The 16,856-nt window shown below is 32.2% G+C and overlaps 1 protein-coding gene across 1 annotated transcript; it reads right to left on the bottom strand.

Moving 5' to 3' along the window:
* Positions 1-1,319: 1,319 nt before the first annotated feature.
* LOC131056768 (toll/interleukin-1 receptor-like protein) lies at positions 1,320-1,679 on the bottom strand. Its single transcript, XM_057991029.2, has one exon. It carries the CDS (start codon positions 1,677-1,679, stop codon positions 1,320-1,322), a length of 360 nt encoding a protein of 119 aa, XP_057847012.2.
* Between the last annotated feature and the right edge of the window lie 15,177 nt (positions 1,680-16,856).

The following is a 16,856-nucleotide window of genomic DNA, read 5'->3' as shown; positions in this document are numbered from 1 at the left end:
CTAATGGAGAGGGCTAGAAGTATGTTAAGTGGTGTTGGGCTTGAATAGAAGTTTTGGGCTCAATTTGTAGCCACTGCATGTTATTTGATTAATAGATGTCCTACATCGACACTAGTTGAAAACACTGTCATGAAGACATGATCGAGTATGAAACCCTCATTAAGACATCTTAGAGTCTTTGGTTGTGAGGCATATGCTCATGTACCAAGTGAGAAAAAATCAAAATTGGAAAACAAGATGGTTAAATATACCTTCATTTACCTTTAACTAATAAAGTTAGGCATTTTATTCATTTTATATTTCTTTTGAATTTACTTTCATGATCATATCTAATGAATCCTAATGTAAACAAACAAACAATGCACTAGACGTTACGAACACTCAAAAAATCCTTTCTAAGTTGTGTAACAAGACAACTTTATTGATGGTTCCCAGAATTAGCGAGAGCAACGAAGTGGTTTTGCTAGGTTTGTCCACCATGTCGGCTGTCATGTACAACATCATTGAGAATTTCTTCGGCTGTGTAGCGTTGATAATTTTTTCGGCTATGTTTATGGTTTATTCTTTTTCTTTGGAAGCTATTAAAAAGGTTTCATATCCATACTTCCTCATGATTCTGATTATCTATCAGTTATATTAGAGAGCTTTTACCATGAAAAGATAATAAATTATACATCGGAAAAGGCCTCTGAAAATCTAATCATCTAAATTATTTTTATTTTAAATTCTTACAGTTTTTTTATTTGGCAATATAAATTATTAAAGTAATTTCAGATGAATTACTTAAATAAATGATAGCTTAAAATCTTCAATTCAACTGCAGACATATGGTTTTTATTGTTCAAACTTCATTATTAACCCAAAAAAAAGAAAATAAAAGACAATGATAAAAGATGACAAAAAGAATTAATTTGAAAATATATACTTTATTAAGAAAAATAAGAAAATAATCACAGGAGCAAGATTTTTTAAATTATAGTAGTAACCACAAAGACAAGAAAATATTTGATTTACTGTATTGATTTCAGTTTTGTGTGAAGGAAAATCTATTTACAACGATATCAGTTTACTAGAAACTGCCACAAGCCATTGCCCTTCTTGTCTAACCTCCCTGAAGGTCGTCTGTCGGGAACCTAGGACAGAAAAGACCTCTTTCAATTTTGAATTTCTCTGGAACTGATATTCTTCAGCAGCCTATCTTCATCGCTAAAACATATACAATTTAAGAAAACAAACGTATATTAACATGACATATATACGTAAAATTAAGAAATGCAGCAGAAGATTGTTACGAGAAGAATAATTGCTGGATTAGTGACTCACTCCTTGTTATTAATGATGTGACCCATATAATATGAAACACTGTGGAGCGCAGTCTTCCACTCCTGAATCTTTTCTTTGTTGTATCTTCCCATCTTTTCATGCCTGGAAAACGCCTCAGCAAAGACTCCTTTAGCATGTCGAACATCCTCTGGCTGAACATGATAGAAAACGGGAACAATTTGGGTGCCAGTTTTGAGCATAAACGAAACCTCTGCCAAACACCACGCGGACTGTGCATAATTCTCGGAAAAAATAGCTATATGAAGCTTAGCACTGGGCATCGCCGATTCTATTTCTTTAGGTAGGAAATCCCCCAATTCAAGCTCTTTTGAATCAAGAAAAACTCTCATTCCCATGCCATTCAAGGTATGTAAATGGTCGTTGCGAGAGTGTCTTTAACATCGATCCCTCGATGATTAATAAATACATCATACGGCAACCTTTTTTTTGTCCTTGCAGATGCTCCAGAAGTAGATGGAGATGGCGCAACCTCCTCAAAAGCAGTTGTAGGTTTATCGATAGTGACAAGCGCAGATGACAGTGAATTTGACGGGCTGACCTCAAAGAGGGGAAAACCGCAAAAAAGGCATTTGTTAGCAAAAGTAGAGGGAAAAGGTTCGAGTTCTTGTATGCCATTTGTTAGATCATTCTGGGGTTGTCCTTCATTGTTAGATTGAGAGGCAGATGCCATGAAGTGGCTAGAAATTCGAAACGCGAGATAAGAAGAGGGAGTAAATACTAATAAACATTAACAACAGTGCGCTGTGCGTAAATATGAGCGGATCCACCTTATTTTTCACTCATTTCGATTGCATGGAAGCAGCATCGTGTCTGCTCATTCGAAATTAAACTCTCGATAATGTTGTGAAAAAGAGACAAGGAAGGTCGATCGATACAATAAAAGCACCCTTTTTTTTTTAACTCATTTCGATTGCATGGAAGTAGCACCGTGTCTGCTGATTCGAAATAAAATTGTCGATAATGTTGTGAAAAAGAGACAAGGAGGGTCGATTGATACGATCTCGCTCTGTTTAGAAGCTATTTCTGTAATATGTTAATTTAAGAGTCACGAGTATGTATTGCATCCGAGAAATACGCCTTTTTTTAAACCATGTATAATCAATGGTACCAACGAAGGTGGTGGATAAGTATAAATAGTCAAGAGTAAAATATTTTATTGAGAGTCACCTGTGCACTTTTTGATTGACAGAATTATAATTATTTAGTATTATTAAAGATTTGATCAAATAAATAAATAAATAAATAGTAATGTCATATTTTTTTAATAATTATATAAGAATGGAGCAATTTAAAAGTTGAATTATATTTATTAATAATTTTAATTATTATAAAAAATATTTATGAATTATATTTAAGTTTATATGTGTAAAATAAAATGATTTTAATATTTGAATCTGAGAAAAATATATAGATTTCTAAATAGTAATAGTTTTCATTAAAATTTATTGAATAAAAATTCAAAGAAGTCTATTGCAAACCCACTTTTCCTATGTGAGCAAAAATCACAAAATGAAATTTAAGACAGCCAAGATACAAAAGCACTCTCAATCTAAATTGATACTTGCTGAATGCATTTGAATATTTGTTTATTATTGCAATTTATTTGAATACATTTGCAATGTGTTTCTATTATTACTAATGCTTAATATGGAAATGTTGACCAAGATTTCCAAATAGTAAGCATTGCATGTACTATAACAATATGAAAAAAATATGAATGACAAGATTTACTACATAAGAAATTATACAAATAAATCACATTAAACTTCATCTTTTATAACTCAACATTTTACTAATAAAAAATATGATAACTATTATAACACACAAATTGAAAGAGACACATTGTTTTAAGTAGAAGTAATGCTATGTTACTTCAATAGCACAATGTTAACGTAATACAACCAATTGCAAGGAAAACAAACATGTGTAGAATAGTTCTCTTAGAGATCAATTTAGAGAAAAAAGATCATAATAAATCCTATTAGTTTTTTACTTTATTTTATTTTAGAATACTTTCAAATTAGAATGATACTTATATTCTCAAAGAGTTTGACAAGTAGTCATGATTGTTAAACCAAACTTATTTATATCACCAATATCTATTGTTACCTTTTCTAATGTTCGCCCTTGTAACTTGTGCATGATCAAAGTGCAAGTTATTTAAACAAGGATTTGCATATAATTGTCTTGTAACATCTAGAAATTGAACAAGCTTGGATTGTTAATCTTTTATGACACACCTTGACATAATTATCAAATTCCAAAATTAAAGACTAACAAATTTGATGGTTGGATATGTTGATGGTCCATCCTATATTGTTTATAGTACCAAGTGTTTTGTTAATTAAACTAGCATCGACCAAAATGTTGCAAACGAACATTGTGCATTACCCAACACATACTAAAAACATTTTCTCCAAATAATCACCGTTGTCATCACGTGATTCCTATAATATACATGATACACTATTTGCAAATGATAAGGGAAATGAAAATATCATCACTAGCCATACAAGGTCTAATCTATTAAACATAATCACCAAGAATATATCTGATCACCCACTAATATAGAAATATTATTACACTCAAGAATTAGACTACACAATACAATATAGATAATAGATTACACATATAGAAGTGAGAATTCATCTTAAAAATGTAGATCTTAATAATTTCTAATTGTTTACCACAAATTATAAGAATTTCTCTCTAACCATTTGTGACCACAATTTGAAATGCAATATTACATAATTTTTTTCATATATATATATATACACACACAAAGCCACCAATAGAATTTTTTCTAAATCTATATTTATATTAATTGCCATCCAATTTTTTCAAACTTAAATACGATAAAAACAAAAATCACGATGGCAAACACTTAGCAACATTCATATATGGCTTTGCCTAAAGATAACATAATATGATACCATACTATATTAAGATTATTTTCTATTAGTTAAAAACAACAGGGACTTAATTAAAAACTCACTTCTTATAGTTTTTAATTGTCGTCATGAAAATATGAACTGTACCAGTAGTTATAACGAATTTTAATCGTATAATAAGTGAACTGAGACTTGAATGGCAGGCATATCTGTGCCATGTTCCAGACATCCATCAAGTCCGCTGTAAATTAGAAGGGATTATAGTATTGCACAATGTAATTTCGCTTCGTGCTGTCAGGTGGATGCATTGAGTGGCCGTAAACGTAAAATCTAAATATAACTGTAGCGTTATTGTAAATTCTCTTTTCTCTTAATTGAACGAAATTAGAAAATGAAAAATTGAAAAATTAAATAAATTCATCGGAAGATTGCTAAGAAAAAGTTTGACGAAGTATTTTATACTCACTCCTTGTTCTATTAATGAGATGATCCACAAAAGCATTCCTCGACTTTTGAAGCTTTTCTGTCGATTATCTTCCCTTATTTTCATGTCTGCAAAATGAATCACCGTATACTCCTTTTCTACATCGGACATGACCAGGTTGAAAGCAGGAACAATTTATGTGCCAGCTTTTAGCAGAAATGAAAGCTTTTCCAAACACCATGAGAATTCTTCATATTTCTGGGAAATGGAAGCGAAGCAATGCCCATTCCTGCTTCTATCTCTTTAGCAATAAATCCGCCAATTCAAGTTCATCTCCAAAACCTTCAATACCACGTCATTCTCTGTATTATAGAGAATATCATCCAGCCTTGGAGAGAGAAAACTCCGTTGCCAGTGATTTCAAGTCCATATAAATGGAAGCATTTTTGCCGAAAGATTAATACCCGTTTGTGGAGGACAACTAAAATTAATAGCTCCTAACTCCTTCATCTGTCGCGGAAAAGAAAGCATAACAGATAATAGACAAGCAGAAAAGGAAGCCTGAACGATTAATGGATTATTTCTCGTTTCTTCTTTTAAATCTGTGCCGCTCAAAAACAGGACGGACTGAAAAGAAAGATTGAAGTATTGTAAGTCCTCCATTGAAGGCAACATGAAGAGGAAATTTTCACATATTTATTGTAATTCCTCTTCTGGAATGAACTGCATTTGATAAGTACAGAATGTCATAATGTTTAGGTTACTCAGGAATAGTGTGGTGACCATTCTAAATTAAATTTTCAATAACGTCGTCCAGAAGAGGCGAGATGGTCGATTAAAACAATAAAATGCAACTTGTTTTTCACGTTACTTTTAACATTTATGTCGTTCGACTTCAATGTCACAGCTCTTTGAAAAATAACTTCTTTTTTTCTATCCTAATGCGGAGTGTCTTCTCGATAATATTCATGTGGTGCTTTTAGAAACCAATAAGAAAAATAGTTTTTCTGTCGTCTTTAAAATATTAAAGTACTATGTTTTTGGCTCTCATATTTTCTTGTAAGGAGGAGAATATAGGTCGGGTTAAATCAACAAGGTAGATTTATGAGTCATATTATGATTATTTAAAAAAAAATTAAAAATAGAAGATTATCTAAAAGGTTGATAGATTTATAATTATATAATTTGTTTTTTTATTCAAATCATTATTAAGTAAATTAATTTCAATTTTAAATTTTAATAGAATAGAAATATTGTAAGTGGTTATGTTTTTATTTATAATATTAATAAATTTATTTATAAATATGTAAATGAAGTTATCAATAATTTTAACTTGAATTATTTTAATTGTAAGTTCATATTGGTTTCTTAGAAATGTCTAATCTATAACACATTTTCTACAGGTCGATTGAGATACTTTGCATTAGAGGATTGAATCAACAAATACCAAAATGTGTTGTGTATTCCCTCCAATGTGCAATTTTTAAAAATCTTTCGTTGTCCTTAATTTATATTTTGGCTATTTGCTTAATTATTGATTTTTCTACTTACCTTTCAATTGGCCCTATTTAAAATGGAATGATTCAAAAATAGTGTCTCCCCCCTTTTTTGCCAAAGTGGGACAATTAAGTTTGCATTTTAACTAAATTTTCACCTTCTACCACTTAGAGCAATTGAATCGTTAAGGATTTGAAGATGATTTGAATTAGGAATTTATTGAGGGTTCATATGTAGCTTTGAAATATATTTTAAAAATAATTTACTATTATTTTTTATTTTTTAATTTAATTTCTAATAGCTTATTTTTAATAATTAATAATACTTTTAAAATGTGATATTTATTTCATATCATATATACTTTTTTACTAAAATAATAAAATTATATACTCTTTAACATAGATTTATAGCATCGTTTTCTAATGCATTTGTACATTTCCTTAAAAAAATTATAGATTTTTTTTTTATTAATTTTTTAAACAAGATTAATTATAAATTGTGCATTCTTTTTTATAAAATATAGGTGTTACATTAGATGGGGCAATATAAGGGAATTTTTCCAAACGGATTTTGAACAAATGTGTACAATAACCTTCATTCGAATGTCCCTTAGTTTTAAGGTCTCTTCTATCTATAGTAAAATTATTAAAATATTAAAAGTGTAAGGTGCCTTCATTCAAAGGTCTACATTTTTTCAAAGGTATCTATGAAATCATCTTGGAATGAAGATAGATTCATTTGAAAAAATAAATAGTTGACCAAAAATATTTATCAAGTTTCTACCGAATACCCTACGAATTTCAAATGTCCCATAATTGAGACACATTACTATGGGTCTACCCAAGGACTAAGCTGAATTAGTATTTATATACCATGTATTGTATCCCTTTTGTATTGCATTGTGGCATCCCTAGTAATTTGAATTTCATGTTCGTTAAGTTATTACTAGTGCCATCTTGATATTGCATCTTTTGATCTTATTGTATTGGGTTTCCTTAGGTTCAATTCATGGCTCATGATTAACATTAGATCGGTAAAAATTTGAAATATCAAATTTTTATCCTTTTCACATCTAAGTTTTACCCTATTTACATTTATAATTTCTCCAAACTCAAATCCATTGTTTGTATAATCGTATAAGATTTTATATTTTTCCTATATGATTTTCTATAATAAGAATCCCTAAGAATCACATTGAAAGAAAATAATTTTATTTTACCACATACTTATAGAATACATAAAATTAACTTACATAATCCATAATTTTGTTGTTCTATTACTTGTACCTATAACAACCCATCCATTGTCCCTTTTATTTAGGCTAGACAATCATGTGGAGTCCAAAAGATGAAATTTTAATGCAAGGTTTTGAAGTTTTTTGTGGACCTTGCAGAGTGTGAAAAATGAACTACTATGAAGGGTAATCAAACCCATCAAGGATCTGAGTCTGATCCCTCCATTTAGAGAAAATCCTCAAGCAAACACCTCTGAGCGTGTTCACTATTTAAAGGGATGAATATTTAACAAATTTAACTAATTAGTTAAACTATTTGGTTAGGTGAATATGGATTAGACATAGCTTTATTAAGTCTCTATCCAAGTTGCATGTGTGTTTCTAGTATGACAACATGGTGCACACATTTCCTATATAGATAGAACACAAAGACTAGTACTAAAAGTGCATAATAAATCATGTTCCATTCTAAGAGCTAAATATTATGCAAATAAAAAATGTAAAGAGATGTGAAACAAAAATTAAATAATGAAAAGATAAGAAGCAGTAAAAGGAATATCACCAACATAGATAACTTTAAGAAACCGCCCCTTGAGTAAAGGTGTAAAATCCTGACGAATCTTTCATTATTTTGGGGGAAAAAAAAATTTGGCAATTTTTTTTTAATAAGGAAAAAATATTAAACTTTGTTGGCGAATTTTTTTTCACTTTTGTAAGAATTGTATGAAAATCAAGGCACTTTTCATTCTTTTTGGAAAAAAAGTAATTTTTTTTGGCAAATATTTTTATATTGCATGAAAATTTAAGAAAAATTAAGGCGAATCTTTCAATATTTTTTGGGGAAAATAATAATTACATTGGTAATTTTTTCATATTGCGTGAAAATTGTAGAAAAAATAAGGCGAATCTTTCATTATTTTGGGGTGACCATAATAATTAATTGCTGAATGTTTTTCAATCGCATAAAAATTGTAGAATAATTAAGTTGAATCTTTCATTACTTATTGGAGGAAAAAACTACAATAGAAAACACATCACATCTTCATTATAAGTGTCCTGCATATCCATATGAAATCTTTTATAAACCTGCTTTATCACACGTATGAAATATTAATCTAAGATTCTAAGCTATCCTTTTGCATAAAAGACACTCTGCCTATCAGAGGAAGGAAAATATGGAGGATAGCATAGATTTAATATTCAATGAGAAGTTCCCAATATTAATTTATGTTGAGGTTGATGAGTCATGTACAAGTGTAAGGACTTGTAGTGTCATAAAATTATGCCTCCTACAATTTTAACCACATTTGAGCTCCTCACCTTGGCAATGACATCTTCTTCACTAATCAAGACCTATTTCTACATTTGCACCCCTTCACCCTTCCTCCTTCAAGACCTATGGTTTCTCTAGACTCTATTCAGGCCCCAAAATAGGCCAGGATAGGGGCGTGACGCCCTTGTCCCCACCCCTTAGGGTGGCCCTAAGTTCGGTCTGCCTAGTCTCCTATGCATAATTTGTCTTCGGGGTTCGCAATTCCTTTTTGTTAGCCTTCGGTGGTTGAAAATTAATCCTTGAGGCATGTATAAAAGGGGATTCAATTCCCTCATTTAGGGGGATGAGAGGCATAAGGATTAGATATGGGATTTCAAGGTCATTATCAAGCATTCAATTATTCAAGTCTTCTTCATTCATCCATTGGAGCAACATTACAACATTCATTTACAAGCATGTGTGTGTTAAGGTTTTTTCATGTTACATGCTATTTCATACAACATTTGTGGTTACATTCAAGAAGCAAAGAAATCATCATCGACGTTGCAGATCTACAAGCTATACATTTCCATTGTTTACATTCAAGCATTTGCAATTACTTTCTTTCAAGGTTGATTCCTCAACCAGGGTTTGACTGAGGCAAACCCCTATCCACAACCATTCTCCCTCTATTTTCTATGTGTAGGTTGCAGGTGCACAACTATAATTGCAGGTTTGGGTTTCAGTTGCAGAGACGGAAGAACCCTTTTTGTTTCACGGATTTTGTGGAGGACCATGTACATTCCTACCACGGTCTCGATGAATTTTCTCCAAATTTGTAGAGTAGATCCGTATCAGTCTAACTAGCTCAAATCTCAAGTTACAACATGATCCTAAATTGGTAGCTCCTCATTTCACTCATTTCCTCTCTCTTTTACGCATAGTCAACAAGTCAACTTTCTCATTTACAAAAGAGGTTAAATCACAGTTCAACCCTTGCAATCCACTTGGAATTCACTTCCTTATTTCCCTTGGATTTGGATCTAGTGGATTTAAGCCCCTCTTTTGAATGTAAATTTCCTTTCCAAGTGAAAATCATCCTAGTGGCTTCCTTTCTCTCTCCTAGGTGGGGAGTCACTAGGATCCAATTTTCCACTTTACATTTTGGTGAACCCAATGTCTTACATATTAATTTAGAATTCTCATTCTTAGATTTGATTAACTGCAATTTGAATTTTGAATTTTCATTTTCAAGTTTGATCTATTTGGAAATTTTAGAGGTCAATTGCATAAAAACCCTAGTTTTTCATTTTGAGAAAATTTAGCTTGTGAGGTGTAAAAGTTTAATTGCTTGTTATAGATCTGATTTCTATTTCAAAATTGTAATTCAAATGTGTCTCTTTATTCTAAAAATTCAGTGGTTAAATCATAAAACCCTAATTTTTAAGTTTCTTCTATTTTCAACCTTTGACTACAAGTTTGACCGATCTAGACATCTCCAAATCGGCTGTTTTTTTTGGATTCGGTATTAAAATCATAATTTCTATCATCCCTAAAAATTTTTTAAAAATTTGGTCGGCCCGAGTGCGTTCTTGCCACAGTCCTTAAATTTTTTTCCAAAATTTTGAGAGATGAAATTGACAGTATTTTTCTGGTTAAATCTAGAAAATTAGTGTACTTTATCAATTTTAGCACTCTCTAAGGTCAAACACAAATACGAAACTCATCAAATTCAAATCTTAAAATTAATTTTCATAAAAAGGTCCTAGTTTTAGATCTGCTTTTCCAGCAAATTCAAATTTCACTTAAGAGACTTTTAATGGCAATTAATAAATTGGATTTAATTGCTCTTCTGCATGTGATTACATTTCTTTTTGCATATATTTACTACAATCATGTGTCAGATAAGAGTTTCTTTCATTTCCTATTGCTTCTATTTATTCATAGTACTTGGTCATATTATGTTGTTAGGATTTCCAAATTATTTTCTTTTCAATTAGATCTCAAAGATTTCATGTATAATTTATGTTGCCTTATGGTGATGTTGTTAACAAAATGCATTTACTATGTTAATCACCTTAAAACTTTTGTAATACCCTAAAAATGGTCATCTAAACCATGGGCCCCTAATCCCGACAATGTCACCAAGGTCCTAACCAAAGGCAATTAAATCAATCTTGAGCACACAATTAATTCCTAAAATCATCAAATGTCACATGGCAAAATCAATCAACCAATATTAATTAAATATTTATTTAATTAATAGATCATTCCAAGTAAATCATTTTAAACAATTATCTTATTTATTTTAATTAAATATCCTAGCATATTTAATTAAATAAATCAAATTGCCATAAATCTTCAAAAAAGGAAACAAATCAAGAAAGAGGAATTAATTCAATTAAATAAATCAATTGAGCACAAATCTTCAAAAATGGAAATAAATCAAAAAAGGAATTAATTGATAAAAAAGAATTAAAATTTGAGAAAAGAAATCAATTGGAGATATCTTGAAAAAAACAAATTAAAAATTGATAGATAATCTCAAAGAAAAGAATTAAAACAATTAAATATTAAAATTGAATGAAATAGATAATAAATCATTTTTTTTCTGATTTTATCTTAATTTTAGTTCAATTTCCTCTAAATCAGTTTTTTCTTGATTTAATCTTAATTTTAGTTCAATTTCCTTTAAAACTGAGAAAAGCATCCAATCACATCAATTCACCTGGATTGTGCTTCCTCTTGGAAAATCTTGACCGCTCATCATCAGTTGATCTTAGCCGTTGGTTTCTTTCTGAATTTTCTATAAATTCAGGGTAATCTCTCATTCAAAGAGAGGCTGGAGAATGTATTGTTATTATACTATTTTTGCTCTAGACTCATTGATATATTGCATATTAATTGTTTCACATTGATTAAATCATTTAGCTTAATATTGCAAAAATCTTGTTAGATTAATATTGCATCCATCTAGCATTCATCATGCTCATATAGATAAAATCCTTCGTCTTGATGTTGTCTAGTCACTGGTATTGCTAAATAATCTGAGAGCAATCTTATACTCGCATCTTTTAGAAGGCAATGGGTCGATTTGCTATGGTTTTCATATTCATGTTGACATCTGTCTAACCATGCATGTAATGACTTGATTGAAGTGTTGTGCTTACAGATACAGGTTCACTTTTCACCTACACATCTCTGGCACCCATCGTGGGGCTCGAACCCACAACTACAAGATTTCTAATGTTTCTTGAAAAAATTTAATGTTTGATTTTTATAACTAATAAACATGTGTTAAATTTGTAGATAAAAATCTTTATTTTTGTTTGTTCTTCTATGACAATCAAAAAAGGGTCTCGGTTTGGAGAGCATAACATTTGTTTTAACCATTGAATCTCAACCAATTTTTGATATCTTGTTGAAAATCAAGTTTTCTACAGGTGCACAGAACGGATTTGCCTAAATATTTTGGGTTTGAAATTTATGATTGACAGAGTGCAGGACTGTCATTTTACCTATTCTTTTGTGACAGTCAAAAATGGTCTCGATTCGAAGTGCATAACTTTTTATTGAACCGTTGGATCTCATCCACATTTTAATATGTTTTGTAAAACCAAGTTCTCCACATTTCCACCGAAGAGATTTTCCAAATTATTTCTGGTTCAAAAGTTATAAACAACAGAGTGCAGTACTATCAAAAATTGTTATAACTAGGATAGTCATAAAATGGAAATTCTTGTTAGATTAGTTTAATTTATAGTTTACATGATAGAATTTTCTTTTGATGATTTTTTTTATGTTATTTTGGCAACTAATTTTGGGCTTTTAATGTTTGCAGGACACTTGTCAAAGAATCAAGAAGAAAATCACTACTGACATATTGGTTTTGCAGGTTGCCTAAGGAGAATCAACTAAACATTGTGTATTCATTTAGTATTTTCTCAGGCACTTAAATTGTTATTTGTTTAAAGAAAAAATCTGTCTTTCATGTTTTCAGAAAAATCTAAGAGGTAGGAGAGTATGCTCTTGTCTTTTATAGACAATCAAAAATCTAGACCCTTGAAGCTTTTTTCTAAGTTTTTAGATTTGTGTACCTTTAGCGGGCTTGTCACAGTGGGAAAAAGTAATCACCCTGTGAGAATGACCCAAGTGAGTACAACTGGACTTGAGCATTCCAACTCACTATAATAAATAGGCCTCTGGTGATTAAAGTCTCAGAGGATGGGATTATTTGAGTTTTCTCTTTGAGATCTCTCATATCGAACATTTTGTAGGGCCTCGCGGTCTCAATCACGTTTACGTGACTACATCTTATTTTGGTACCTTGTTGAGCTATAGGCCTCAATCATGCTTGCATGACTTCAAGGGGTAATTTCAAATGAAATTCCTGACTAAGAACTATAAGATAGAAGCTCCCTGATTCACCTTTGAAAGGTTGATAATCTTTGTGCAAGAGAGATATTAACTCTCCCATGACACTTGCCATATCATTCCCCCATTAGCATTTGGAGTCGGCTAATATGGTGTTGAGAATCCATTGCATGAGACTCAATGGCTGTATTCTGATTTTCTATTGGGTGTGTACCTAAGTCAGCAAGCAAAGGTTTTCTTCTCTAAGCCAACTTCCATAGGGTTAGCGTGTTGTGATTGAATTGTTATATATATATTGCATGTTTTCTATGTTTTCATCCCTAAAACTAAAATTGGAATACCAAAACTAGAGAAAACAACAAACAAAATCAGTGATAAACTTTGTCTGTGTCCAAACTGGTCTCTTTTAGTCATTGAAACATCAATCCTTATCAAAAACTAGTAGTCGTCAGTCATTGAAACTCTGTCTGTCAGAATCTCATCTCTGTCCAATCCTCTGTCATATGAATTCCTGATCTTGTCAGTCAAAATAGTCAAAGTTTCCCAGATCAGTCTACAGCAAGCCTAAAACTGGTTATCATCCTCCTGAGCATAAACAACCTTGATAGTGTACCTTTGTCATTGCATTGCACGATTTTGTTGATCATCTTTAAGCTAGTTCAAACAAACATCTTATCAAATCTAAGTTAACTTAGATAACAACTTACATAGGATAGATCATTCTCGAAACCAAACCAGATCTTAGTTACTTCTCTCAATCACTACGTTAAATGAACTACTAGCTATAATTTGATCTTGACTTCTGCAACACATCTCGTTCTCGGTCTTGTTGGTTAAAAATGCCTGTTCAAACCAAAAGCTCTTCTAATTTTTTTGACAAAAGTAATAATCTCCTGGATAACTTAGCTCCAATTCCCATGGCTGCCTATGCTCAAATGCTTCAAGATATAAAGAAAAAAAATATATGACATGGAAATCCAACAAAATAGATCAATGACTCCATTTGAAAAACAAATGTATGATATCAAGTGTGAGAAACTTCAAGAAGTGCTAAAATGATTATGTGATTTGTCAAGAAAATACCAACAAATGATTGACAATCAAAAGCCAAATCTCAAACAAGCTCACAAGACACCTTCACCAAGACAAAAAGACATTTCCTCCAAATATTCCCTAGATAGACAGTTTACGCCTTTGGGGCAATCTATTGAATTAGCTTTGGAAGAACTTCTTAAGAACAATCTTATTATATTGCCTAAAAAGACCACATGGGGATGGGAATTTATGAGTAATTATTGTGCATATCATAGACAAAATGAACATAAGACTTCACATTTCATAGTATTAAAACATAAGATTCAAGATCTCATTGAAAATGGTGTCATCGAAATTGAAGATCCTAATGACTCACCTAAAGAAAAAGAAGGAACTATTTCTAAGCATGATCAAAATCGTGAACCTATGTCTAGCAAGGCTCCATATGTAGCCTCCATCCCTTCCATGATACCTTCATCTCCTAAGACTTCTCAGCAACAATCCATACCATCTCCTTCAAACAATGAAACTTCTCATGTTGACCTTCAAGGGCTATCTCCTATGGAAATCCAAGTTAATGCCAATATTGATACAAGTTCCTCTAAAGATTTAAAAATACCAGATCCTATGCCATCATACACTTCAATTCCAAACGTACCCACTCCAGAAGGCCCTTTTCAAAATGCTTCCCCATCATGTCAAAATATGGAGACCTTCCAAGAATCCCCTATGCCTATGAAAAAGCCTATCCCTTCCTTAGAAGTGACTCCATGTCAAGAGGATAATCTGGAAAATAAAAAAATAAGTCCTACCATAAATCAAGATCAAGGCACCAAAACTCCTCAATCCCATCTAATGATTGAAAAAGATCCTATTTCACTAGAATCCCATGATGATCCCCTTATACCTTTCCATTTCTTCCAAGATGACCCCCTTCCATCTCAAGAGAAAACCATCCTTCCAAATCCCATTCCTAATCCACTTCCTAAGCAAGATCATGATGCCTCTTCCACCTTTTCAAATGATCCTATTCAAAATGAAGAGTCAAACACCCTTCCTACTCTATCTAATGATCCTATTCCATGTCAAGATCAAAGTATCCCTTCATCTCCTTGTCATAATCCTACATGTTCACTTCGTGATCCTATCATTCCTTGCATTCCACCTCCACCTCAAAATGAGCTTGCCTCTAGCATCCAAAGTAAGAAGAAACCCTTTGTTAAAAAGATCTTTCAAAGCATGCATTATCAAAGAAAAGGGTTAGACATTCATGAATGAGGTATATTAGAACCCCCTGCTATTAAAGAAAATGTTAAAGGCCATGGCCTCAGGGAAATTTCTCAAGATGTTGGTATCTCTCATAAATCCTACATTTCTCTAGTTAAATCCAAATACATGCCTTCTCCTTCATTGCTTCCATCCATTCTAGGTCCCTATATTCCTCCATCCCTTATGCAGGATCAACAAAGGCAGACATCTTTGAGTACCTTCCATCCATCTAAAAGACCTCCATATTATTCCTATCTACCCACGCATCTCCCTCCAAGCAATTTGGATGCCAAGCACAAAAGTCATAAGTCAAGCAATCCGCGTGTATTCAAGGATCAACATGTCCCATCTAATCGACATGTCAAAACAAAGAAAAATATGATCCAAAAAGAAAAAGAAAATTACAAAATGCCACAAAGGCCCACAAAGAAAGAAGAAAAGTCAAAAGTTATATGGGTTCCTAAGGCACTTGTACAAGCAATGCACTCTAAGGAACTACAAAAGCATGAAAAATCAAAAACCATGTGGATACCTAAGCGGCTTCTTGAAGCACAACAGTCTAAAGAAAAATCAAAATTGGCATCCAAAATTGTTGTTCCTCCATCCAAACCTTCCGAGTCTATTCCTCCATCACCTCCTTCATCCATTTTGGGTTCTTATGCCCCAAAATATGTAACCTTTCCTCCATCCAAATCTCAAAATCTGAGATTCACTTCTCCTCCATATGCCCGCCATCCCTCAAGGCGTGTGCCAATGTTGATCTTTCCAGCATTTCCATCTATCGATACACAATCCTTCCAACATCCCATCCATTATCCAACACCTCTTTTTCACCCTTCCATCCCTCTTATCCAATCCTTTGCATAAGTCCTTGCCCTAGTTTCATTTTATTATCCTACCAACATCTTTGAGCATACCTTCATAGCCATGGTCTATTGCAACTCATATTCTAAAGGTACCATCCAAAGCAGTGAGACATTGGGGTGCTTCTTCCATCCCCTATCATGCCTCTATTATCTTCCAAAAAAAAAAAAAAATGATGAAAAAAGTGAAAAAAAAAAACAGAAAAAAAAAGTAAAGAGAAATGAATTCATCCTTGTGTGAAAACCACTTCTTGTGGCACCTTGGGCAAGTACCATGATGAAAACTTGGCAAATGAGTGTCACGCGTAATCCATTATCCTTTTGCACTTTACATTGGGGGCAAGTTCCATCCATGTACATCCATCTATTATCCTTCTTTCTCCATTATCCTTCATCTTCCATTATCCCTCATTTGCTCTATCTACATTCATATCCCTTTTCCACATTTGATCTTGACAAGGTTAATGATCTTTGTAGGCTTCATGTGTCCTATCTATTACACTTGATCCAGACCCTTTATCTCCTATCCATTGCTTGCTTACATCCATCATTACCACCTTTGATCTTGATTATCCTATTTGTCCCCTATCCAAATCTATTCCTTGATCTTGATCAACACTATGGACAAAATGCAAAAATATGCTTTCCACAAACCTCTTGACATGGCCACTTA

The sequence above is a fragment of the Cryptomeria japonica genome, chromosome 7 (genome assembly GCF_030272615.1).
Source record: "Cryptomeria japonica chromosome 7, Sugi_1.0, whole genome shotgun sequence".
NCBI classification, from domain to species: Eukaryota; Viridiplantae; Streptophyta; class Pinopsida; order Cupressales; family Cupressaceae; genus Cryptomeria; species Cryptomeria japonica.
Note: the sequence above shows the minus strand (reverse complement) of the source record. Positions and strands in the feature narration are given on the sequence as shown.

Excerpts from the sequence above, each read along its gene's own strand:
- LOC131056768 (XM_057991029.2), bottom strand. The coding sequence starts at position 1,679 with ATGGGAATGAGAGTTTTTCTTGATTCAAAAGAGCTTGAATTGGGGGAT.